This window comes from Semicossyphus pulcher, unplaced genomic scaffold (assembly GCF_022749685.1).
Source record: "Semicossyphus pulcher isolate SPU_LCO1_2020_fin unplaced genomic scaffold, fSemPul1.0.p SCAF_13, whole genome shotgun sequence".
In the NCBI taxonomy this organism is placed as follows: domain Eukaryota; kingdom Metazoa; phylum Chordata; class Actinopteri; order Labriformes; family Labridae; genus Semicossyphus; species Semicossyphus pulcher.
Window position 1 is genome coordinate 7,797,010 of NW_027211637.1, and position 26,720 is coordinate 7,823,729.

Sequence of the window (26,720 nt, forward strand, 5' to 3'; positions counted from 1 at the left end):
AATTATGTACATCAAATCATTTAGAAGCAGCCATTATAACCTCACACCTCACAAATGCTCTGCTTATACCTTCATTATAACACGAACACCCGAGCAAAATGTCAACCTGCAACTTACAATAAGGGAATTATAAAAGCCAGACACCATCCAAATGTCACGTGTGTATCCTGAGTTTAAAGTGCACTATAATGGAAAACCGAAGATGATGGATAACAATGGAATGTCCTGCTGAAATGGTTACCCCTACATCCTGCCCCTTTATCCTCTTCAACTATTTTGGAGAAAATTACTAATAGGGGGAAAGATAACCCCTCTCCAGAGAGGTTAGTCTGTCTTTCCACCCTGTCAATCTGCCGGAATAACCGTGGTCACAACATCCCCCACTGATACAGTCCAGCTGTTCAGCAGTACTCCTCAACACACACACACACAAACACCCACACACACATATTCAAATCATCTATCATCATCTTAATGGAAACAGATCTGTGAACCTCCGACAACTTGTGAGGATTCTTTAAAACTTTTCTACCACGATCATTCACACACAATCCACCAATGAAAAGAAGAGGAGACTTACAACTGGACTCATTTCTTTAAAACAAAAAAAAGGGATTTGTATTTACCCTTAAATAAATGTATCCTAACTTGAAAATAGATCCATTTGACCCCGTATGTTTTGGTCCACCCTTTAAGGCCCCACTTAAAGATGACAGATGCTGGTGCAGCACTGGTTCATGACTTCAATCAGTCAACGTACTCTTACGTTTGGACCAATCACTGAACGGTACATCAATAAAGGTTCCTCTTATGCTGGGAAGTAGGGGCTAAAATGTCTCTCTAAATGGTGCTTTAACAACTATCATAGAATCATATCGTATATACAACAAACAGAGGGGTCCTTAAGGCTCTAGAACACCTAATAAGTCTTTAGGACATTTTGTTCACAACTGAGTGTCCTTAACATGCTTCCTCTGAGGCTGCGTTTTATTCCTTAAAGGCTAAACGAGTTAAGAGTTCAGATTTGAGATGGTTAGGATTACAATCAAGGCTGCAATTTGGTCTGCTAATCAGACAGGCAGAATATTTGCAGGGAGGAAGGTTAACCTGTGAGGCTAGACAAAATTACAAAATCTGATTCAGGTGAAGCAGAAACAATTGAAAGCAGCAAGGGGCGCTGGTTTAGCTCAGTTGGTAGAGCAGGCATCCTATATAAAAAGGCTAACGTCCTTGACGCAGACCCGACTCCCAGTCTGCCGATCATATGACGCATGTCATCCCCCACTCTCTACTCCTCAGCTGTCCTGAGGAGTCCTGTCTGCAGCCACGGCGCGATTATCAGATACAGAACAATGAAAATGGCTCTGAAATGTCATGTGATTTCGTCACAACATCAAGCACTGACAGCACAGTGTAAACGCCAGTTAAGATAATGATGCATGTTAACGCTAGGCTTGCTGCCTATTACTAGTATATACGTACATGACAAAGACTGAAAACATCAAATTTTGAGTTTTGTACACTAGTTTGATAACGTTTCATCATTCAATCTCTTCTAGGCCCACACTAAATTGGAGTTGGATCGGAATAACGCCCTAGGAGGAGTTCCTTTAAGTATAACCCCTGGAAATGCCACAAAAGTTTTGGGCATGTATTGGCCCCCCAAAATGCGATTCATTTGGGCAAAGTCTTCTCCTTAGAATAACAATAGGGTGCTCGCACCATTTGTGCTCGGACCCTGATGAAGAAGCTTCCAAAAAAGACTTTGTTTGAATGTCACTGTTGCACAATAGCCGATAGTAAATATGAATTGGTCAGCTGTGAGGGAGGGGGGGTCTTCATATAGGCCACGAACAGTGAGATATTTAGCAACAGAACAAGACAATCTCTGCTGCAGCATTAGGAACCAAGCTCGGGTTTCTGGGAACGACTCTTAAGTCCTGCCAGTCCAAACATGAGAGCTAGGACAGTGAGGCTGTGTGGGAGTGAAACAGCTGCTTTTCACATCCCTCCATGTCTTCCACACAGCAGGGCCATGTTTCACACCCCAGAGAGAGGGCCTGTTACAGTCCGTAATGTGTCGCAGACAGATAACAAGAGCCGAGTGTGTCAGCTCAAGTTTGATTTATGGTGACAAATGTGATTAAAGCTAGCAAAGGAAAAGGATACAAATACACCATAATGGAAGAGCAGATTTTGTGCATATTTTTAAATGTTTTTTTAGGAGAATAATAGAATATTTGTGAATAATGCATCGGAACTTCAGCCTCTGGGTGGCTCTTGCTTAGGCAGATGCCTGGCACCTGAGGACCAGCAATGCACTGTAAGTTTCTGTGGTGTGTAACTGACTGGAAAATGTCTTAGACTTTTAAAGCGCCAATTCTATTCAAGTCCACATGCTTTTGGTAAAGTGCCGTTTTAACACACAATAAAACGAATATGATCTTTTAAACGTTCAACTTTTGGGACGAATAGGCTGTTAAAAGAAAGAAAGGAATCGACTTGAAAAGTGCGGGCAAAGTAGGATAGCTTGCTGGCATCTGCACTGATTTTCACCAGAAATGTCTGTATGTTTTTGGCTTTTTGCCCTTATTTATAGTGAAGTGAAGATATAAAAGGAAACGTGGAGAAGAGAGAGTGGGGGATGACATTCACCAATGGGCCGAGATCAGAGTCAAACGAGCGGCTGATGTGGCGATGACTTTGCGGCAGAGCGGCTGTGGCTCAGTGGTAGACTTGGTTGTGCTCCAGTCAGAGGGTTGGTGGTTCGATCCCTGACTGTCACATGGCGAAGAGTCCTTGGGCAAGACACTGAACACTGAAACTTCTCCCCATAAATTCCCACATGAACGATTAGATCCTGATTGGAGATAGCAGCCTATGCCATCAGTGTGTGAGTGAGTGTGAAAGGGTGAATGTGACATGTATTGTAAAAGCGCTTTGAGTGGTCAGAAGACTAGAAAAGCACTATAGAAGTGCAGTTCATTTTTTTGCCTCTGTATACGGGTGCCTGCTCTAACGACTGAGCTAAGCCAGCACCCCTTTTACCCCTTTCAGACAGCAGACTAACAGCTGTATGTTGTTGGTCTATTTGCATGCTTTTGTCAGAGGGGTCTAGCTCGCATGAGCTGTCTCCAGTTCTTAGATCAAAATGTAATGACTGCATATTAACAACTTTCAAAACTAACTAACACAGGAAGCCCTGAAACATCAGCACCTGGTACATAACTTCATGATTTGAACACAGAGTAATGTTAGGAAACACAGACACTGCACCAATCACACTTACGTACCAACACTGTCAGTCAGGATTTACTGATTTCTAATGAAAAAATATGGATATATAGACTTTTGCTTTTGTCAATATTATGAGGTGTATTTGATGATGATTGTAAAAAGAGCTTAGTTTGACAACTCTAGCTTGTTGTAGAGATCTTCAACCTGTATCAACAGTGATACACCTCTGAGCAAACATGTAGGTGCTTTTATAGCTTCTATTTCTTAGATAGAGTTTTTTTTCCATTGAAGTTCTCTTTAGGCAGAAAATATTAGTTATGACACAGGAAAAAGCATGCATCCCATACTAACAAGGTATTAGGGTTGTCCAATATGACCCTGTTTTGATCCCCAATCTGTTAGTAAGAGTGTGACCTACTCTGGATGCTCGGGCTGTATGGATCCTGAATCCTGATGGATGGATCCAACACTCTGTAGATGACCTAGGCCAGGACATACATATTATACACACACATCCCATACTCATGAACTAATAATAAGACATGCAGATATATATAGAGCATGATTCTGAATCTACATTGAACTTTCTGGTCTGCGTGCTTGAGAAGTATTTAATATATGCACTGAAGATTTTGTTTTTTACACCAAAAACATGTACTTGGAAATTGAATGATTTCTATTTAACTTTCATATTTATTTTCACTAAAATAAAAGTGTTTAACTTCATTTTGTCATTAATGTTATTCCTTTAATAGATCACTCACCTCTCCCTCTGTTGACGGCTCGATGTCAGAGTAGCGGGACTCACAGATGACATCATTGATGTTGCGTAAAGGACCCTGAGACACTCCATGAAAGGCCATAGAGCAGTCGTGGGAGAAGTAGCGATAGATCTGCCAGGTCCGACCAAAATCTGCGGACCGTTCAATCAGCATGGCTGCCGGACGGAAAGTCTGCAAGAGAAGATCACAAAAGTATGACACAAATGAAGCTATAAGCCACTTTTATCAGCTACTTGTCAATCCAGATCAGACAACAGGAGCTTTGAGCTCACCTTGAAGGTCATAATGAGATGAGTGAAATGAAACTCTGCTTCCAGATCCAGCTGGATAAAAACATCAGACTTTCCTAGAAGAAAAACAGAGAGAGAGAGAAGTTTACAAAAGCCCACTCTCTCTTTCACAGTGAATTTGCATGAATGATTCATAAACAGCTTGCGCTTGTTTTGCAGCTTTGTCATCAATTTCTCTCAATCGTTTTCATTCAGTTTCCTTTCAGATGGATGACAGAGAATAATGACAAGCTGCAGTGAGCGAAGTAGCAATTGTTCTTTGGCCTTGAGAAGAAATGGCATCTTGACAGGAAAAATATCAGCAGTCAGTGGCAGGAGAAATGTAGAGCACATGTCGGAAGAGCCAGTACACTTCCTCCTGAGGCTGTGAGGCACAACATGTTGTGAAGGACCTGCTTACTCTAAGGACCACTCTCACTACAAAGCCAAGGGGATTTCCCCAATCCTGTATACTTAAACATACATAAAGCACACATAAAAGCTGCAGCACATGAATGTAATGTAACACTGTCGTACCTTATAACTTTCAAACTGGTGATTTGAAGACAAACCACAACTCAGCTTTTTCATAAGGGAGGATTTGTTTTGATGCCTACTCAGTTACATGTTTTGCATTATAACATGAGCCTACACACATCCATGGAGGAATCCACTCGCAGGTAATGACGCTACTTCGCTGAGGTCTGTTGTCTATGCTATCTTTATGTGCACCTGCATATTAAAGCTCCCCTCAGTTCAGCTGAGCCTTGTAGCGTCTTTAAACTCATTGTTGTGGTTGTAAGTCATTTCCTTTATGCTAATGTTGCTGGATGAGTAGAAGGGCAGTTGTTTGCATTATCTTTAGGCCAGATATGTCATACTTCTGTGTTGTGTTTATGTTATTTGAGAGAAAATACAAACCCTGCTTTAATTAGGTGAATATAAACAACGGTCTATAATGATAATCAATTAATATTCCATATGATCAAAGCTTCTTTATATGAAAAAACAGTTCTTTGGTTTTAGATACATTTTGGATTTCAGTGTCTAAAACCAAAGAACAGATTTTAGACATAAGCGAGTTGTAGCACAGCAGTGCACCATTCATGATGTGGAGATTCTAACATCATACAAATACTACATTTGATGTGAACACTCAGGACAACAGAGAATTCACCTTTAAAGAAAACGTTCTTCTCAGTCAGACCTGTAATCCTCTGTCGTTTTTTATCAATCGTTTATTGACAGTCTTCTTTGTTTTTCTTTATCTGCTGGTTTCACAGCCTCACAGTTAAAGACAGAAACAGTCTCACTTATCTTAAAAAGATAATAGGTGTGAAACAAAGAGATATTAATTCATTTAGTAACCAACAGATCCTCCAAACTGTATTTTAGCTTCATCTGGACATGTTTTTTAAGTGAATTTTCTCTGTTGCCATCAGGACGCCGTTATAGTTTATCTGCGTGTAAAACGAATCGCTATTTAAAATCGTTCATCCCCTCTGCAATTAGTTTGCTAAATGCTCCTTAGGTTTTTGTATTTCTTATAGAGTGTTTATCCTTATATCAAGACTGTGACTGTCTTCACGTCGGATTAATAAAGTTGTTTGGATTGAATTTAATTGAATTTATGTTCGAAAAAATGTACAAATGTGTCTTTTAATGTATGTTGTTTTTATGTAATACACTGTCAGTGAAATGTGTTAATTTGTATTGTTTGTGTTGTAATGTGCCCCCTGCCCGGGGAGCACAGATGTAAACTACAGTAGCTATATAAACTCTGGCCCAACAGTTGTTGACTTAACTAAACTACTGGTGTTGTTACACTAAATTCAAGTGATATGTTCGCATTAATTATGAGCAGAGAAAATGTTCACATAATATGAAGAACCTTGTCTCCTCTCCTGTTTCTACACTGTGGGAATAAACGTGGCAGATTAATTGTAAAAGAAAACAAATGAATGGCATAAAAATAAATAAATAAAGGAATACTAATTTAAAAAATAAACTAAACTGAAAATGTGAAGCGGCTTCATGTTCCGTGTTATCCTTTAGGTTCTGAGTCAATGAAAAGCCGGACTAGGCCCTTACTCTGACTTCAGCGTTAGCAGAGAGCTACCACTATAAATACGTCTTTTTAATGTTTGAGGCTGGTACTTTTACTATATAATACTTTGGGCCACTTTTTTTTCGACTGTTAACTATAATTCCTTAAATTTAGTCCAGTATTTCTGAGCCAAATCATTCCCACTAACTAGTAATGGAAATGACACACACAACAAACAACCTCACTTGTTCCTCTCTCACTTATTGTGCCTCATGATGCCAGCATGTGTGCATGCAAGCACATGAAATTGCCTTTCAAATTAATAAGTGCACACAATCAAACCACTGTAACCCATATCAAACAGGCGTACTGTGCCACCACCATCATGGAAATGCCACAGAGATGCCTCGGAGGAGCAGTAGCAACCAGAAGTAAAAATAGTCTCCATACTTCCTGTCCCCCTTCTTCTTCTGTTTCTCTCTGCTCTATTCTGGGTCAGTGCTGTCATAAACAGCTCTGCATTAAGTAACACAGCTCACAAACAGCTTTAATGAGCCTCTGCACGGAGCTCTACAGTCACTCTTTGTCGTTGTAGGGGAAAATACATCAGTTCAACTTGGTCTTCCTCTCCCTGTCTTCACTAACTCACTCAACTTTCACTCGAATTTTTCCATTAGAGCTTTTACTTTTCTCCTCTCCCTGTCATCCCGCTTCTCTTTCCCTCTCTGTTGAGATGCCAGAGCCGGGCCTACTCTGTTATTAAGCCCATCTGTCGCTGGTCAGGGGATGTTGCCCACAGTGTGTGTATTTGTGTGTGTGTGAGAGTAAGTGTGTTTGTGTGCAAACTTAATACTGCTAAAAGTACTACTTAAAGTTCTCTATAGCTGCAGTTTCACAAACCTTTAGGATCTCTTGTCAATGCTTTTCCTTTTCCTTTTTCGTCTACAAGATATCCACTACCTTGTCTTTCTATATAGCCCTTCATTCCCACCATTAATAGTTTTAACTACATAAAAGCACCTATAAGTAGAGGCCATATCAAGTTCTTCACATACCCAACTTTGGCATGGTACAGGACCTATTTAAAACATACACTCTGAGCACTTTCTTGTTTGCTAATGCTTTAGGTTTAATTAAAGGTTCAGTTGAAATTAAAGTTAAAATCTCAAAGATTTCAGTTTCGTTCTCTTTGCAGCACCTATGGCGATAAACGGTAATTGCGGGAGCACACTTCACAGATATCCAGACAGTGTTGCATGTGTGACGTCCAAGGTTGGCTCCAGTTTATTGTTGTTACCTCATTCGGCGATAGATAGTGACTTAACAGACATTTATTTCAATTATTTCTTTCAGATTATGACTTTAGAGCTAAAATCTCACTGTGTTTCTTTAACAATAAGTTTGCTGAGAAAATCAAGTTTTATACACGCACTTCCAAACTCAAATAGAATGGAGATTAAAATGTATAGGGCTTTAATATACATGTAACTATGTACATCATAGGTATGTCCTGACACATCATAGCTGCTTAACTTAACATACATTGTTTTACTTACTTTTTATGTATTACAGCTACTTCCCCTCCTCCTATCACAATAGTTCTATTATTTATTCTAAACCTTAGTTCATCTCTGTCCAGTATCTCAATTTTTACTTTGCTCCTGTATCTGGTTGTAACTCTATTTAATTGTACAGGTACTCCGCCCAAAGGAAAGGCTGGGCCCCTGAAAAGGTCCGGTGGATGGGCCCTCAACAAACTTAATTAATTTATATCAATGAGTGAGCATACTATGTCAACATGCTCTCTCCTACATCACTTACATATAAACGGAGAGGTACTTGCTAAGGTACAGGGGCTGCATAAACAGAGGCATTATTTCTATTCACAGAAGTCACAGTGAGTTGAAATTCTAGGGTCAAAGTAAAATGAAAGTCTTGCTATTATCAAAATGTTCCACTTCATCTTCCTTCTCAGAGGAAGACGTGGTCGTGGTGGTGCCTCCACTGGCTCTGACTACTTCCTGGTCAGTCAGGTTAACGTTAGCCTCCTGGCTGTAGTTTGTCTCTTAGGCCTGGCTAGGAGCAACTTTCTGAGCTGACTTGTTGGTCCTTACATTTTTGTTTGGGTAAAAAGTCTGTGCCAGCTGGAATCCGAATTTAGGTGCAGGTACTTGCACGGCAAAAAACAGGCTACATTCACTAAAGCAACAGAAATGAAAATATTAATATTTGGTATTTTAATAAGTAAAGGCGAGTATTTCTGTCAAATTAAGAATTGGTTATTAATGCTTTTATTGAGTATGAACAAAATTATTGCTTGCCTCAAGGGCCCCCCTAGCATCTGGGCACCAGAAAGTCTCCCCTTTCTCCCCCTTATGGGCGGCCCTGCTGGTACTTACTGTGTGCTATGACAGTAAAGTTGAATTTAATCTAACGGCTGCTGAGTCGGGCAAAACAGCATCTATAAGTCTGCGTTTCACAGAAGCATTACATGTTGACAGTTTCAGAAATCCACCATCAACCAGTTGGCTGTACAGATGTGAAATAAGAGCTGGCACTGTAACACATTGTGAAAGAACATGGTGTAAGGAATTATGTTACAAAAAGGACAGTCAGTGACATTTTCACCGCGACATACTCCGTCCACCCGCACCAGGGAAATGCAGCATAAACAGGCTGTTTCATGTCAAATGAAAGGAGAAGCTATCATCGTAATAGCCATTCTTTTATTATCTAACAACCATTTATTTTAGTAATTTAAGAACAATTGTGACACAAAGTCTCCTCACCATTCTCAGACTGCCACCAGGACTTTTTACGATGAGGTTTGAAGGCAGTGATAACGTTCTCTATCCGATGATTGATAGTGTTGTACACCGGGTCATACGGCCGTCTAGAGTCGCAGTCGAAACACTTTTTCTCATCCTGCAGGAAAACAAACAAAAAAGTCAAGGTAACTTTGTCAAACTTCAGGGGTTAATGAGAAACTCAGGACCCCAGGTAGAGTGAAAGGACGGAGAAGGCCTGACGTCCACCTCAAAGTTGATATTTTTCTCAATATCACAGATGTGTTCAAAGTCAATATCACACACTGACCTGCAGGTGACTGACTATGCAGTAGGGCTCTTTTCTCCGCATCCCGCATGTGGACGAGGCCTTCAGGTTCTTCTCTCGTCCAATCAGCAGGTCCCCCGTTGCTGGGTAACAGCTGCCATGGGCACAGCCGTGGCTGAGGTCCGGTTCCTGGCCGACGGCAGCAGCCAGGACTGGAAGGGGGACGAGACAGGAAATTAATTACAATGAACAGGAAACAGCAGTGGAAAGTGACATCATTACTTAATAGAGTGTCCGTTCACAAGCTTGTGTTGACAAATAAAGCTGATTTGAAATCAGTACCTTCCTTTCCGTTCTAAAAAGAGACAACATCAAAAGCTCTTATCGCTTCCTGAGGAGGGAAGACCCCAGGACGGGAAGTGAAACTGGAGGAAACTAAAGAGCTTAGATTGTGTGTCCTGTCTTACCTCTTTTCTGTGATTTAACTGAATTCAGTTACAAAACCTGAACAGTGACTCTTAATAAATTCTTCAATGTGCTTTGTCCCAAAAGGATATCATGGGTATCTATTATAACTTATATACTCCGGGGGTGCTGAGGGAGGTACATTAGTGTCCACTCTTGCAAGAGGATACCATCTCATAGAGCCACCCCTGCACGTCCATAACACCTACAAGTTGTATTTATGTCTTTGCAAGTGTTTGTATGTTGATTGGAGGCTTATGCAACTGTGACCTTCAAGCATACTGTACATCAAGATAAGGTTAACACATGAGGTCTCTTTGATTTGACTGATTTGTCCTAAGAATGTATATAAGCAGAGTCAAGAGAAGTCATCTTAATCTGAAATTCTGCTCTGGTTTATGTGCTGCTTGCTGCATAATAAACTCTGTTGTATCCGACTCTGTTCATCTCTGTTCGACTCCATTAAGTTGCTCCTGAGACAGGTTTTTGAATTGTTAGGACCAGATTCTGACTCTTCATCTGGCCCAGATTCAAACTCTGTTGCCTCAAATAATAACAGAGTAAATGGAAAAGTCTATCAGGCATTTAAGGTAAGTATACCTTGAACTTAAAATGCAGTATTTTAAAAAAAACACTCAATTTCTTTGAAAAGACTGGTTGTATGGTGGCAAAAAACATTTACTAAATGACTGTACAGAAAGAATTTCATTTTAAACAATTGTAAAAATAGATGAATCACTGCAACAATTGAATCCCTTTAGAATCTCACGTGTATTTGTTGATAGACAGGAGGTTTTATGACTCCTCTTCAATTGTAAACACCTTGCTTTGGTGTAAAATCTGGTCTTGTGCTAATAGGGGAGAAAAATATGTATTTATATTTTTAAGCCGTGTCTCTTGACAATAAGATCGATTGATTTTAAGATACTAAATATGTTCTTTTGGACCCCTCAGGTGCAAGTAGTCTGAGGGAAAATTTATGATTTATAATAATAGAATAGAACTTTATTAATCCTGAGGGAAATTCTTGTGCCAGGTTGCTCCAAAGTTAAAGTATAAAAATGAGAAAATATAAAATAACTGAAATAAAAGTGAAACATACAATATAAAGTGTATAGAGGTTAAATGCCGAGAGACAGTGCCTAATATAATAAGAATAGTACAAGAAGTAATAAAAACCTTATATTGCACAATAAATTGAAACATTTAAATGAGATAAATATTTATACTAACTACTAGTCACAGCATCAGCTGCTTGTTTTTTGTTACTTGTCGTATTTGTCATGGTTGAACACTCATGGAAAAAACACTTTCTTGAAACATGTGGTCACATATGCCTCATTATGTTCAGGGACTGCTGCAGCGTATAAAGGGCTTATTGAGCTGGACACTGGCCCCCTGCATCCAGACAGCTACTGCTTGATCAAGAGCCGATTCAATGTTGAGACAACATCCAGTGGGTGGTGGATTATCTGAAGGCACCCCCACATGTTAACAGGCTCTGCTCTCTGCAGGGGCCCCAAAAAACTGACCTGACAAGAGGCCCCTGCTACAGGCCAAGTCTGGGAACTAACCCATGCAGGTCACATAGAGGGCAACAAAGAGCAGGAACAGTTGGAAAGATAACATCTTGAAAATGAATGGATGAATATTGTGTCATAGTGTAGTCTTCCTGATGGATTTGAACCATGGAGTGAAGAGATATTGTCTATGACACGCAGACTTGTATAAGTGTTTGCGGTCGCCATCTTTTTTTTGGGGGGGGGGGGGGGTTAACAGGTTTATTTCCTCTGTAAAAGTTGGGCATTTTCACATGGGGCTCTACATGAATGGACTCACTTTTGGAACCAGCCTCAAGTGGCCATTCGAGGAACTGCACTTTATCTCACTTCATGTTTTAGCCCTGGAGGTTGCCGCTTGATGACACAGCTCTGGAGCCTTGGTGTGACTGAATAGCCGTGCTATGTGTGGGAGTTAAAATAAACCTTATAAACTTTCAGGACAACCAGCAGCAGCCTTCTCACATTCCGTTAGACATTTCCACTTGAATCTCCTCTCCTGCACGGCTCTGGTTGGTCTCTGTGAGTTGCTATGAGGAAACGGGTATGAGGAGAGTGGAGACCCAGGGGTCCTGCTGTCAATCTACGGTCTGTCCACAACAGGTGTTTCTAATCCTCCCTCCATAGAGTCTACATGGAAACCTTTACAACACTGCAAAACACTCCTACACAGTGGAGTTTTGGAAGGTTTCCAAAAGATAGAAAGATGAGCGTGTCTACTTTATATAACAGTTCTTTACATTAAATCAGAACAGCACAAAACATATAGCTTTACATGACCATCTGGAGGATTTGGGCTGCAGTTGCTGCGCCAGCTGGTGCTTCTCCAAAATGTTTTCAACATGAAGCCTTCATTTTACTTTTTGACAGATTTTTGAAGAACGTTTTTTGTAAGAACAATTATAGAACTAGAAAAAAGGTTATAGCAGCTAAATCCTTTTATTTGACCAAACTCAAATCTGTTCTATGCTCAGACAATTGACAGACTGATTCTCACTCTGTTCTACTTATTTGCCGTGTCCTAACATCCCTGTTTGGTGTGCTCTCAAATTAGCCTGCTTTCTTGGTTCTTGAAGGTAACCCTAAACCTACTTTATGTTGTATCCAAGTCTACCATACCTTACCCTATCTTTATAGTTCGCTAACTTCTATCAGATTAGCAATAGCTTACTTGCTAATGGCAGGTCTCTCTTGAGAGTGAGACCACGTGTCCCAATGCGATTACCTGTCTAAATAAAGGCTGAATAAAATAAATAAATACAATTAAAATTGGCTAGTTTGATCATTTCTAAATGAAAGACATGGATGGTTACAATGCCTAGGCTGCCAATTATCAAGTTAGCCAACTAGCTCAGTTAGCTACTGTTTGTAGAAGTCAGCACGCTGGCAGACTATGGATTTGTTAGCTCATATTTTTTGTGATAACAATTTATTTTTATTTGAAAATTAATTTACTTTAGAGGAATCTTTCACATTGCCCAAAATGTCCCATCATGCATTCAGGAATAAGGCATACATATATTTTAAAAAGTGTGTATGAGAGGGACGTCTGGGCTAACTTGCTTAGCCTGCTGCCATCACTGGGGTCGTCGTTGGGTGCACATACTTTTAATATTCTTTATGTTTCTACTTTAAATCATATTTCTGTCAATGAATCTAATAAAATCAATAAGCCGGATAAGCCGGTACACCCTGGACTATTTACCAGTCAATCACAGGGCTGACACACAGAGACAAACCACTTTGCACGCTCACATTCACACCTACGGGCAATTTAGAGTCACCAATGAACCTAACGAGCATGTCTTTGGACTGTTGGAGGAAGCGAGAGGGAACCCACGCATAGACGGGGAGAACAAAAGTCCACACATAAAGGCCCACTACGTCTGAACTGGAGGTCGAACTAGGAACCTTCTGGCTGTGAGACAACAGCGCTAACAGCTCCACCGCCGTAGAGCCCCCAGCTTTAAAGAGTAAAGATGAATTAATTAAGTTATTCTGATCATTTAGATTATGATTGTAACTTTAGAATCCAAACCCTAGAATAAATAAAGATTTTATGTGCAGATGTAAATTTACAACGTAGCACAATAAAGAGCATCTTGTTCTCCCAGCAAACACAGCCTGTTCTGCAGGAGGCCCAGCTCATGAAGACTGATCAAAGGCAGCTGTCCTTCATTTGCAATAAACTGTAATAATAATAGTGTCAGTATTTTCATAAATGTGGTGTTCTTCACCTGTACAATAGTGGGATTTCATAACCTTGTATTTTTGACAGGCACAGAGGGAGACTGGCTGCAGAACCTGCTAGAGTCCGGATGCTCTCTGCAGGTCTCCTCTCACTGACTAAGGAGACAAAGACAGTGTATTATCTCAGCCTGAGACTGCGATGAGGCCAGCTGCTGATAGGGACCCAGCTGGGAAGAGTGCAGAGGAGGATTTCACATGGACACTCGTACTCATAGATACACAATCTTGACAGTCACTCTGGAGGAAACCAGTGTTTGCCTGGCAGCCGGACAAGTCTCAGGTTGGTGCCAGCCAAGTGAGCAACAAGGTAACACACTGCAGGTCACAAAAAAACTGCAATACTGAGGCACCTGTGCATCTACACGGATACACAACACTTCCACCACAGAATCACTTGGCACTTAATTAACACAGACATCTATTAGATACTTTGTTTAAAGATAAGGCAACAATCTGAGCTGCTCCACATTTATCATGAAGATAAAAGCTATAATTCATTAAGGCCTGTGATAAAGCAGATCATTCCCTCATTCTTTATCTGATAAGAGAAGAAGAGAGTGTGAAAAACCACAAACAGAGCAGATCAGACGGGTGATTTGATGGGGGGAGAAAAAGAGGAGTGTGGAAGAGAGACATAGCACAGACGGAGGGAAGACCCATCCAGACACTACTTGATATCTATTCTGGAAGCTTTTGGCACGCACTCAAAGGTCCGTCAGCGTGTGTGTGTGCGTGTTTGTGTGTGCGTGCGTGCGTGCGTGTGTGTGTGTGTGTGTGCGTGTGTTTGAGACCAGGGAGGAGGGATGAGCGAGTAGACGTCTGATGTGCTGTATAATCACTAGGTGTCTTGTCGCCTTTTATCTCTCTGTGTTTCTGTCTGTGTCTGTTTGTCTACTACACAGGCGTCACACCTGTACTCACACCATGAGGATGACATCACACAGTCTCATGAAAACAAGATACACAGAGCTGTGTTTTAATACACTGAATTATACTTTACACTACCTTCAGTAGCAAATGTCTCCTGAAAGTCCTTCATTTTTATGCTAGCCGTGAAGCCTCCAAGCAAAACTGTTTGCACACATATGCAACATCGCCTTTTCTAATATTCTGGCAGAAACTGGGTTGATGTCTTTAATAAGCAAAAGTCACTGCAGAATGAAGCAAAAGCACCAAGAAATTGGCTTGTTAAAGCTTTTCAGATGTGCAGCTCTTTTTCCCTGTTTAATTGTGAGGTACAAATCTGTATTTGGAGCATGGACTGTATAAAAAGATGGACCACATGACAGCTCCCTAACAGTGAAGCCAAAGCAGTTGGAGCACCCCCTGCTGACTGGCTGCAGTATAGGTCATAAAGCCCGCCTCCTCCATGTTAACAGATGGGACATGAGTCAAACTATAAAATCAAAATACTCAAACATGGTTTCTGTCATTATAGTTAGTTCTTATCATGCTGATTTACATCCAAGTGTTCATTTTTCTGAGAAAGAGAAGCTGTTCTGCTTTTAAACACGCCGGCGAGCGAGATCCTTTTTTCGGTAAGTTAAGTGTGTGTTTGGGTTAGCGGAAGTGGCTACGGCCGCTCCACCCACCGATCTCTACTGCGCAGACTCTGGCTCCAAATGACGTCACCATTGCAAGATGGCAGCGCCTATCACAAGGGCTGTTTTGGCATCAATTCCGTACAATGAGAGCAGATGGAGATGCGTTTCCATCTACATATACAGTCATTGGTTTGGAGCATAGACTGTATAAATAATGGACGTAGCCACTGTGACTTTGCCCATTGGTTTCTCGACTGCATAAATGAAACCGAAATATGAGCCGCTATGTTGGTTTATTGGAGCCTGAAGGGACTAAATAAATACATGTTTGATAAACACTGATCAGGCTAACAAGCCAGGTGTAGTGAGCACAGTATACCTGCTACTTAGTGCTAAAAATAAATCAGTACAATAATACTCGCATTTAACTCACTGAAAAGCTGGAGCACGGACTTCTTGCACGGCCATAAAGTTCCATAAATCCCACAGAGAGAGAGAGACAGATTATTTGTCCAAACTTTGAATGAAAAAATCCCCAAAAGGCTCCAACAACACAAACAGGTAAAGCTAAGTTCAGTGACTGTGTGTCTTGTGTTTACGTCTGGCAGACAGCCAGCAGCATCCACCTGTCAATCAAGTGACACGGCGCCAATGATTTAAGGCTTAATATAAAAAACAAGTGTGTTGTAACAACAAAAGTTCACCCCCTGTACACTTATCCTGAATGGTAAAATTAGCAATTTATAACAAAACCGTTTTTTGTACCAGGCTGTAAACATGTTTATTTCTGTTGTAAAAATGGGCATTTTCCCACCTGCTGTAATGTTATTTCTTGGTTTCTGGAGCCAGCCTCAAGTGGCCACTCGAGGAACTACAGGTTTTTGCACTTCTGCATTGGCTTCATTTTTGAACACCAGAGGTTGCCGCTTGCTTTGGAGTGGTTGGTATGAGGAAAAAAGTAATTTGAAGACATCACACTGGGCTCTAGAATTGCATTTTGATAAGGTTATAGTTTTATATTAATCACTTTAACTAGTCAAGTAAATAACAGACAGATTTAGAGATTATAAAATTAATCATTAATTAATAGTTGCACCAGTATTTCTGCTTTTTTAAGGCCTCTGGTGGTTTGTGAGTAAAAAGTTACAATGGACTTGACCAGCTGGGATAAGTTTTAAGCATGGCTTCTGCTACTCTTCCTCTCTCTGAGTGAAAGGATAAGGTTGTAGATTTGAGGACAGAGGTTATATCGTGGTTGATTAGACATCAGAGGCTTTTTCTTTCTTTCCTCTGCAGCCATACATGGAGAGGCAGAGAGGAATGCAGGCTGACAGCTGAGAGAAGCGAAGGGGGCTGTTGTGGTGCTGCTGTGTGAGTGTGTGTATGGGCAGTCTCAGCTCACAAAGCACTGCTGTTCAACCAGCCATTGGCCTGTAACAGCAGGCAATGTGCTGTAGACCTGAACCATATTGTGCACTATTGAGCTTGTTTCGCCTCTCGTAGCCACAAACCACAAAAATATGTTGAAAAGACATAAAGACAGCTTCTTCTTCAGATGTCATTTATTACTGCCATACTGTTTGGGACGTCAAGCAGGTGACAAAATACCCACTGTTGTTATGCTATTCTTGGCGTACAGTTAAAACAGGCATGATATCATGGTGCTAACGCCAGAGGACAGTGAAACCTGACTCTGAGCCAACAGGTCTTCCAAGTGAGGCAATGCTCGAACTGTCAGAGGCAGTTATAAAGAATACACAGTGAAGTCTGCACTGCATCAGTTATATTCTCACAACTTAAATCCACCCTCCCACTCCCTCCCCCTCCAAGTGAGCTCTGATTTGATTCACAACCTTCATTACCCTCTGCTTTCAACTGTTTGGTTAACAGAAAGTACAGTAGTGGTCTACATGAACTTGCCACAGTTACCACCTTGTGACATTTTGCATTTATCTTTCAATTTCTTACATAAAAAGACAGATTTTATGTTGGCATAGTCACAACACAGTATGTACGTATTCTAAGATACCAAACAACATCAGGCTTTAAAGTTGTAATCTGGAAGATCTCAGTTTCGTTCTCTTTGGCGGTACCTATGGCGATAAACGGTTATTGCGGGAGTACACTTCTATGGAAGCAAATCTGTCTCACCAGATTTGGAAATTATAAAGCCTTCGAATTTCAAGCACTGAATTTTTTTATGTGTCTGAATTGTTTGCCTCTGAATTCAACTCTTATAATTTACAACAACTCATTTTCACTTTTTTTTCAATGTTCAACAATTCAAGCTATAAAAAAGTCAAACAATAAAAATTCAGGTGCTCAAAAACTCGGTGGGCAAAATTCAAATCCCAAAATATTAGTTAAAAAAATTCAGATGCAAAAATTCAGATCCTGAATCCAACCTCCGGGATACCAACCAAGAACAATCGATTTTGTCTCAAATCGAACCAACATCCAGCCTATCAGGTTACGCTCCGTTGGTCCTGTGTGGCATGGCTTAGTCCAGGAAGTAAAGGACTCACAAACTTTGCAGCTTTATCTCATTACTTAATCTGTGTCCTTTGAGACACTGTGAGAAACTCAGTTAGCTGGGAAATAATTTTTTCATTGACAACTTTACATGACAATAGTGAACCGTACACTCGCCATGCCGCTGATCGCTACAAACGTGTCATCTGCTTATGCTTTCTTCAAATAACATTACCCACGGAAGCATAGAGTAAATAGAGGGGACAGTCAAATCGGTAAATGCGTCACAATAATTAAAACTCACTACACATAAAATATGAGTCAACTGCGGTGCCAGACTTAACAGACATTTATTTGAATGAAAATCTTCGAGATTATATCTTAAAAAATTAGGACCCCTCCAAAACGGTCATGAATCTGCATATGATGATGCTACTTATGTACCCAGCACAGTTTATTTTATACAAAGCCTTAGTTTGGAACCTGTTAGCTTTAACTTTGAGATGATATCTTTGAGAATGTAACGTGAAAAATTAAGCCGGAGGGGACAGAGTTTCTATTCAACTCACAGAGCTAACACAAGCTAAACCTATAAATCTGAGGGACCTGGTTGGTATACGTGTCACTGTTGTAGGCTAACTGAAAACTTCATATTTGCCATGGTATAATGGAAGGCTACACAGGTGTACCAACAGTAAATAAAGAGAGCTAGATGAGAACGTGGCTTTTTCACGTTGTTTGCATGTCTGTATGCTAATATAAGCTAACTGGCTTCTGGTTGTAACTTCATATGTAGCACAATGACATCAGAGTCTATGCATTTAACGCCATGCAAGAATCTGAAAATGTGTACTTTCCAAAATGTCAAACTGAGTTTAGTTTAGGGGCAATGAAACACCGAATTAAGTTTTTGGACCATATATTATTGCTGATCATCCCTGCAGCAAGCTTCGAGTATCAGAGACTTGTTGTATAATCCACAAAAGAGAGACGGTTCAATATCTAACTCAGGCCTACTTGCTTACTTAATGTTGGCTTTCCCTTCAAGTCCTCGACCTTCCCTATCAATCAAATCCCACAGCGTATCTAACTCCTCCATTTCTGTGGGTTGGGGTGGGGGATCGGGGGAGTGGTACGTGACATCAACATGACACATTCCATTTGGACCGGCTGGTGAGGCACAGTTTGCTGTCACATCTAGCAGCGTAAACAACGGAGGAAACGGAGACAAACAATCAAACAAACAGACAGACACAAAAGCACACATGGACACATTGAACACACACACATCAGCTCAGACAGGAGGAGGTTTAAGAGTTAAACATAACACACTGCCAAGAATATCAAAATGACAGCTTGGTCGGATCCAATATCAGTCTGCCTATGACAGTTAGCAGACAGGAATAGCATCATTTTAAGACAGGCAGTGAGCTACATTCCTGACCGGAGTGATGGTGTGAGTAAAGATATTTTTAGCACTCAGCATCACAAAAAACTACTCTGAAACTTGGGCAGAGAAAAGTCAACAGCCTTTTATTCTTAACTCCCCCGAGCTAATTAGTTTACATTCTCCCTCTCTGGCTCTCCGTCCTCTCTTTGCTCTGCACTTAGCTGATGGATGGTCAACTCCCACAGCCAAACATCCAGCTGTTCCCCTCCCTCCCCCGCCACTTTATTAGTCTCTGCTCTCCCTTCCATCACTCTTATCTTCTAATAATTGTTGCACTGACTTTCCTCTCGTTCCTCTCTGCCCCGTCCTCATCTTTCAAACTCCGTTTTTTAATCATTGTCTAGACCCTGGCTTATGCTAATAATTGCTGACCTTAATGTCTTGTATTAGAATATGAGAACACCATGTCCAGGGAAGCATAATCGTTTGTAGTGTGAAAGCTTGTGATAAATTATTTAAATACAGCTATTTTAAAATATAATCAACCATTCAGTCTTGGCCCACATAACATTCTTATTTGGTGATATAAAAAAATAATTTAAGCACTTGATATCGCACAGATTGTGGTTATTGCCAAGTCTGCAGCAATATCTGTTTTTTAAAAGCACCATCGCTTGGCTACAACCAATGACATGTATATAAAGATCGACGATGGTCTCCATCTACTCTCATTGTACGAAATTGATGCCAAACCACCCCCGTGATATGCGCTGCCAATTGCAGTGGTGACGTCATTTGGAGCCAGAACTGTGCAGTAGATCAGCTGCAGGAGCCGTATTTGTCAACAGAACTGTCAATCATCCTTTTTACAGCATTTGATAACTCATTAAAAGTAAACTTGTCAGAAAAATAAACACTTTAACATAAATCAGCATGATAAGAACTAACTATAATGTTTGAGAAGTATTTATTTGGCATGAATTTAGATTTTATAGTCATGTCCCATCTGTTAACATGGAGGAGGCAGGCTTTATGGCCTATACTGCATCCAGTCAGCAGGGGGCACTCAAAATGTTTTGGTCTATGGCTATAACCCTAAAATGTAAACCGAAAAATCTGAGGTTTTCTATGGTGTTCCTTGAATATTTTTGGTGGTGTGCTCCACGGTTTAGGACCTTCATTGTTTTTAGCTTGTGCTGCCAATAAGGCCTTTCAACCAGAAACCAGGCATGCTTCCTTCGCTTCACAGATGACACACTGGTCTATATCGCTGCTTCAATTGACTATCTGAGAGAGCAACAGTCATACCATTTCTCTCATGGGACAACTATTAAGCTTATTCTGATACTTCTACCACTCTGTGCCCTGGCCTTTCTAAGAGCATCATCAAAAAGCTAGACCTGGCTCATAACAATGCAGCAAACACCCGCGTGCTAACATCCATTTGTTGGCTTGCTGTGACCTGTACGACTGATTTGATTGCTTCAACATCACTCACTTCACAAAGATCACTGTGACTGTGTTTGTTCCATTACTGTTGGTCGGTCTAGGATTTAAGATTAAAAGAGTTAAGTATCACTTGTATCGTTTCTAGACAAGAAAATGGTTTATTAAATCCTGAATGTAATGTTAACTTTGAGACGCTGATGTCAGTAGATTTCATGTTTATCTTAATTAAAGCAGCTCTCGTTTGTACAGGTAATAACATGGAACTTTAATTTACGTCTCTCATCTCATGACGAACATAACACACTGTTGCACCTGGTCAGTAAGTCAGCATCGGTGCAGACTCGCTGGTGGAGGGTTGAACGACCCACTCCCACTCCACACTCAGAGGTTTTGGACGGCACTCAATGTAGCGGAGCGTCCACACGAGCAGAGAGGGAGAGGGTGTAGTGGTTTGAGAAATGCCCATGGTTTTAGACTCGTCCTCAGCTGTTTCTGAGTTCGTCACTGTCCTGCTCCCCGGCTGTCTAACAGACAGAGGCCTTCAGTGAGCTTAGCCAGACGCACACTGTTACTCAGGCTGTTAGATTAACAAGGCATTGCACTGCGAACAGCTGGTCCCACTAGAGGAGACATTCACATTCCTCTGCCATCCCGGAGATGTCTGAATCACTGCATGTTGGAGGGGAAATGTGAAGCATTACAAGCAGCAGGTGGACAGTGAGTGGAGCTGGATGGGAAGTTGCAAAGAGCAATGTTTGTTCTTTACTAAGTGGAACAGCAGACACGTGAAGCACATTCACTGCACATTCTGCCCAGGCTTTATTCCCACTTCTGCCGTTACTGATGATTTACTAAAGTTCTAATAAAGATCAATTTGACGCAGCAATTTTGAAAGTCTGTTTGACCTTCATGCAGAATGCAGACGATGGATCAGATCCTCCCTGAAAACCAGAGATCACCATGTCTAAAAAAGTTCTCACTGAATGCTGTTGATGGTGGAACATGTAAGTTGAAGTCCTGACAACAAACAATGCAGCAACAGTGCACCCACCTCTCAGGCCGTGATGATAACTACATGATCACAATGCTGCAGTTATGTGAAGCATACAGTGGGAAAGCTCATGACTGTTGTCACTTCATATGTTGGGTGCTGCCATGGATTTACCTGCGTCATTTTATACTGCAGGAGGAACAGCAGAGCAGGCTGTAAACTGAACCCACCGAGTCCCAAAATGATTACAACCAACAAAATAAATCAGATGGGGTGCCACATGTCATCCTGGTTACCACCAAACATGGCGGAGCAACTTGTTTAGGCCATTTCTGTCTATGCAGAGCTGTACGATATGACAAACAACAAGAATAGGTCAAAACCTAGTATGTGGCTGACCGGATCAGGTCAATGTGCGCTTTTGTGGACTGTCCTTATGAGGCCGATGACAACGTGTTCGAAAGCAGGTGTGCGCTGCGGACGTAGGTGAGGACAGCGGAGAAGCAGCCCTGCCTACTCCCCGAACAAAGAATCCAGAGCCGTATAGACAGAGAGTCGCGTCAGTGGAGGTTGCGATGACGCGACTCTCTCGCTCTAGGGCTCTGAAAGTACCGTCACTCCTCCTGTGTAGGGCTGACCCTGGCACAATAGAGACCAAAAAGCCCATTTGTTGGAGCAGACATCTTGATGAGATTTGTTAATTAGGCTTGATACAGCCCAGTAGCTCCAGAATCCCCTCCCTTCTGACCACGCTGACAGGCAACATATCTTTCTCCACCATTTAACAGATTCTCTGCATCATCCTCTCAGACCGGCGAGCATCGCACTTTCTCCCTGCAAGCATGGAGTTGGTTGAGAAACTTGCACTGGACCCGCCGATCGGGATGCTTGCTAAACATGTGGTATTGCATTGTGCTTGTACCACTGCTGTATTTCTGTACTGCATAGCATTATTTACAACATCGTTGTTGTCGTCTTGGGTTAAAAAAGTCCGACACACTGCTTTTTGTTTTGCTCATTTCATTTTGCTCTCCTCTCAGGCTCAGCTCAGCTAACGACAACAAAACGTGTGTTTCCCAAATATATATAATGTATATTAAACAAAAGACAAAATTTAGTTTAACTAGTAATATTAACTGGTTAAAGTGCACATCCCTAATTGGAAATGAAAGGTTTAAGAGCCCAGTGTTGCTGTTGTCTCGTTGTTTTTGAAAGAGCTTTAAGACAAAACAGCGCAACTCCACTTGTTGGCTGCTTTAACACTCTCATCTCCAGAGGACTGTCAGTGAAGTCAGCTAACCCATTTTTGGACCATTAAGTTGCACAAGCTCCTTTACTGCGGCCCAGTGTGAATGAATCTTCCACTAACAGTGCAGTCAGCAGTCAGCAGCCCGTTTTCACACAATAGATGATAAAGAAAGGCGTGAAAGCCTGGGTCTGATGCTACAGGTAAAACGTGAAGTGAAAAAAAAGAAACAAAACTCAACTGAAGGAAGAAAATGAACTGAGAGGCACACATTGCCAGCAGATGTTGGGTGCAGCCTGTTGGTCACCCAGCTTGTCCATCACTTACTCCGTTTAAAAGAGTGAGATGCTACTGCCTTGGTTAGTGATTTATGAGTGTTTGCTCTGGTGATCAGACACCGCTCAGGGAGACATGCACCACTGAGCAGAGTGCAGATGGTTCACTGGAGGTGCGAATCAGAGTCTCTCATTTAGAAAATCTGGCTTCACTTAGCGGGAAAGCTCAGAGAAAACTACAGCACACGCGGGACTTGTCATTAGTTGAGGCATGTGTGTGTTTGTGCTTCCTGCTATTCATTGAGCCTGATGATAATCAGTGCAGGAAGTGTGTGTGTGTGTGTGTGTGCGTGTGTGTGTGTGTGTGTGTGTGTGTGTGTGTGTGTGTGTGTGTGTGCATGTGCACTCTTACAAATATTTTCTGTTAAATGAGTATGTGCCTTGCATTCGTAATTTATTCTGCCTGTGACCAGCACTGACTTTAATAATGTAATTGTATTGTGTCTGACTGTTAATAGTTGAAACTGTTTCCTGATGTAACAGAGTATAGGGCAAGCCCTGTGTAGCTAAAGGCAAAGGTTCGAGTCCTCAGAGCATAATTTGGAAGACACATGGGGGAACTACACGTGTTCGTGTTGAAGTCATATTTTAAACTTTTAACCCTTGAATTGAACTGACGATGACCTTGGCCTGGGTGAGAAAAGGGGGGTAGTGTTATACTGGAAACAGCCACTGGTGCGGCTCATCAAGTAACGGTGAAGGCTCGGATAACTGGTGTGCAAAACGGTTAAAGTTAAATGTAGGTGATTTGTAGTAAATGGCCTGAAACATGCATAGTGGTCTTTTAAAACAGTTCTTACTTGAGGTCAGGTCCAGAGCTTTTCAAATAAACTAAACACAGAAGTTAGCCCCCAGAAGAAGCTAATGTAGCTAACAGCGATCCAAAACAAGGCTTCTGGCTAGCAAACAAAGCTAGATGCTTGTTAGCCACTAGCAAACTAACCATTCAATCATGAAATATAATCAGTATGATTGGCATGATTAAGACCTCTAGGCCCATAAACAGCCATCAGTGTTTCCTCTAGGATTTTCTTCAGCAGCGGGGGTAGAGGGTTTTGTTGTACCACCCAGGTTTGTGCGCATGTGCATGATATCAAAACTACTGCTGTCAGGTGATTGATCAAATTCATCTCATTAATAACAGGCTTTGTAATTAATTAATCGTAATTAATCACATATGATTTCTGTGAGAAGCACCACATCCCATGTAGACTTACTCAGTCTGGATTGCCCTCTTCCTAGATGGTCTCTTTATTAAGTAAGATGATCTCTTACTAAATTGCACTCTCTTCTTCACCTTATGAAGTTTTGATTCACAAACTACTTTAATTTGATCTCTTTGCTTTGCTTCAGTCCCCCCAACACACCTGCACCTCTGCTCTCAGCACAGCTGCTTGCCCCGCCCCTCTCTTTCTGTCTGTCTGTCTGCTGTGTTGACTGTCTTCATTAGCAGTCTGTTGCAGTCTCAAAATGATCGATCGTTATCAAATGACATCTGCACCTTTGATAAGTTTTCCAAATAGCGACAATCAATGAATTTATGAGTAGGGACGTACAGAGTTACACAATATACACAACAGATACACAATAGCTCCTCTTTTCACTACAATATCGTGGCAGCTGGCTGGAGGGATATCGCCAGGGAGCTGAAAGTTTGATACTGAGCACACAGCTGATAGAGGCACATGGGTTGTTTAAATTGCGTAGAACTGCAGACCGCTGTCTGTGATGCAGAGCGGACCCTCTTTTGCCGTCAGATCACTGCTGCCAAGACTTCACGTGTGAGTGACGTCCCGTGACTCCTGTCACTTTTTCAGTGCTTTTCCTTAACGAGGAGCGCGGGCGAATGACCTTTCATTTGGGGCGGAAATCTCGCGACTTCAGGTCATGTTATAGAAATCTGAAGCAGCGGCAGTTAACCTGGAACATGAGACAGCTGGACTACACTTGCACGTTTTATTACACCTGTGTTTATATGTGAGTAACTGTGTAATTAGAGGGCAGCAAGATAAAACCACTACACATTGTGATCAGAGGTCAGGCTGTGTTTGATTGGAATCAGAAAATAATTATCACATTAATTAAATCATCCCCTATTTTCTTCCATCATTTCATGTCTCTGCCTTCCTTTCCTCCCTGCTTATTCCTCCTTCCATCCCGCAGTATCCCGCTGTAATTGCAGCTTGTCTGCCATTAGATAATTAGAGGAGTGGACGTGTCTCAGAGTGTTTTTTAACAAGCTGTGAACACAGCCTGTTATTAGTTTCAGTCTGTGGCCTGAAGCAATAAAAGAACAATAAAATGTCTAAGGCAAAGACCATGACGTTATGTTCTATATTCATATTAAGTTAAATATGGGACCCCACAATCAAGTCAGTCACAGGGCTGACACAGAGACAGACATCCTTTGTCGCTTGCACTCACACCTGCGGGCAATTTAGAGTCACCAAGGAGCATGTCTTTGGACTGTGGGAGTAAGCTGGAGTACCCGGAGAGAACCAATGCATGCACAAGGAGAACCTGCAAACTCCACACAGAAAGGCCCGGACCAGGTTTTAAAACCAGGAACCTTGTAGCTGTGAGGCGACAGCGCTAACCACCGCACCACCATGCAGGCTTTTCAGCTTAGTGAGGCCTTTTGTTGGGATTGTTTCAGGGATTTCTTCACCAGTGGGTATAAAGATTTTGTGTGTTATCCTGGCTTATTAAAGCTGGGTGTGAACTGCAGTTTTGGTCTGTTTACACTGGGCTCACTGCTTACTGATAGTAACTAATGAGGGCTAGTTATTAACCATGACAGGTGCTGTTATAATGATATAATATTAGCATATATGATATCAACTTGTCCAAACAGTTATTGTGTTCCTCTACTCGTGGTATACCAACACTCAGAGCACATGGCAGCTCCACTCATGTTCTCCTCTGTACCAGCCACTCCATTGTTTTTAATGAGACCACCTCCACTTCCTTCTCCTCCTCCCTGTCCCTTCATCCTCCCCCTCAAGTCCTCCTTCCCCTTCTCCTCCTCCTCTTTTCATCCAGGAAAAGCTCCTGGCAACCGGACGGGGAAACCTAACTCACCGTCTTTTCACAGAAACAAACCTGTTCCCTCTCTCTCTCTATCCCCACCCCTTCATGTGCCTAAAGTCTTTCTCTCCTTCTTTTCTCTTTGTCCTGATTCTTTAACATCCCCACCCCCATCCCCTCTAATTTTTCAGCTCTCTCTTTCTCTCTCTCTCTCTCTCTGTGTCTCTAGTGCTGGTGGTTTGTAGGCTTTAACGCACCATTGTTCTGGTATCCGCACATTTCCGGAGGCTGTCGCTTAGAAAGGCTTCGGGAGCGCACTCTCTCACTCCCACTGCCTAATGCCAGCCCCTCACCTGCCCACACACACACACACACACATCTGAGGAGACTGTCAGTAGATCCACAAAACTTAATTCCTTTACAAACGAACTTCTAAGAAAGGTGAATTACAGAGGATTCACCTCGATCCTCTTTCAAGTCAAGTTTCCTTCCTTGTTTCCTTCAGTCACTCCTGCCTTCCTTCCTTATCTTCCTTCTAAAGTAACGAGCCCCCCCCCTCAGTTAAACCTCATCACAACACTTCAGTGGAAGAACGATTATGGT

At 41.6% G+C, this 26,720-nt stretch overlaps 1 protein-coding gene across 1 annotated transcript in view; it reads right to left on the reverse strand.

Moving 5' to 3' along the window:
* lamb2 (laminin, beta 2 (laminin S)) overlaps positions 1-9,620 on the reverse strand; it is a gene marked incomplete at its 5' end in the record, with an annotated part of 34,093 nt that extends 24,473 nt beyond the window's left edge. Inside the window, 5 exons of the mRNA XM_069659682.1 lie at positions 3,656-3,719; positions 4,002-4,190; positions 4,292-4,365; positions 9,125-9,260; positions 9,432-9,620. Coding sequence (XP_069515783.1) covers positions 3,656-3,719; positions 4,002-4,190; positions 4,292-4,365; positions 9,125-9,260; positions 9,432-9,620 — 652 coding nt within the window. The remainder of the gene's footprint in view (positions 1-3,655; positions 3,720-4,001; positions 4,191-4,291; positions 4,366-9,124; positions 9,261-9,431) is intronic.
* Positions 9,621-26,720: the final 17,100 nt, after the last annotated feature.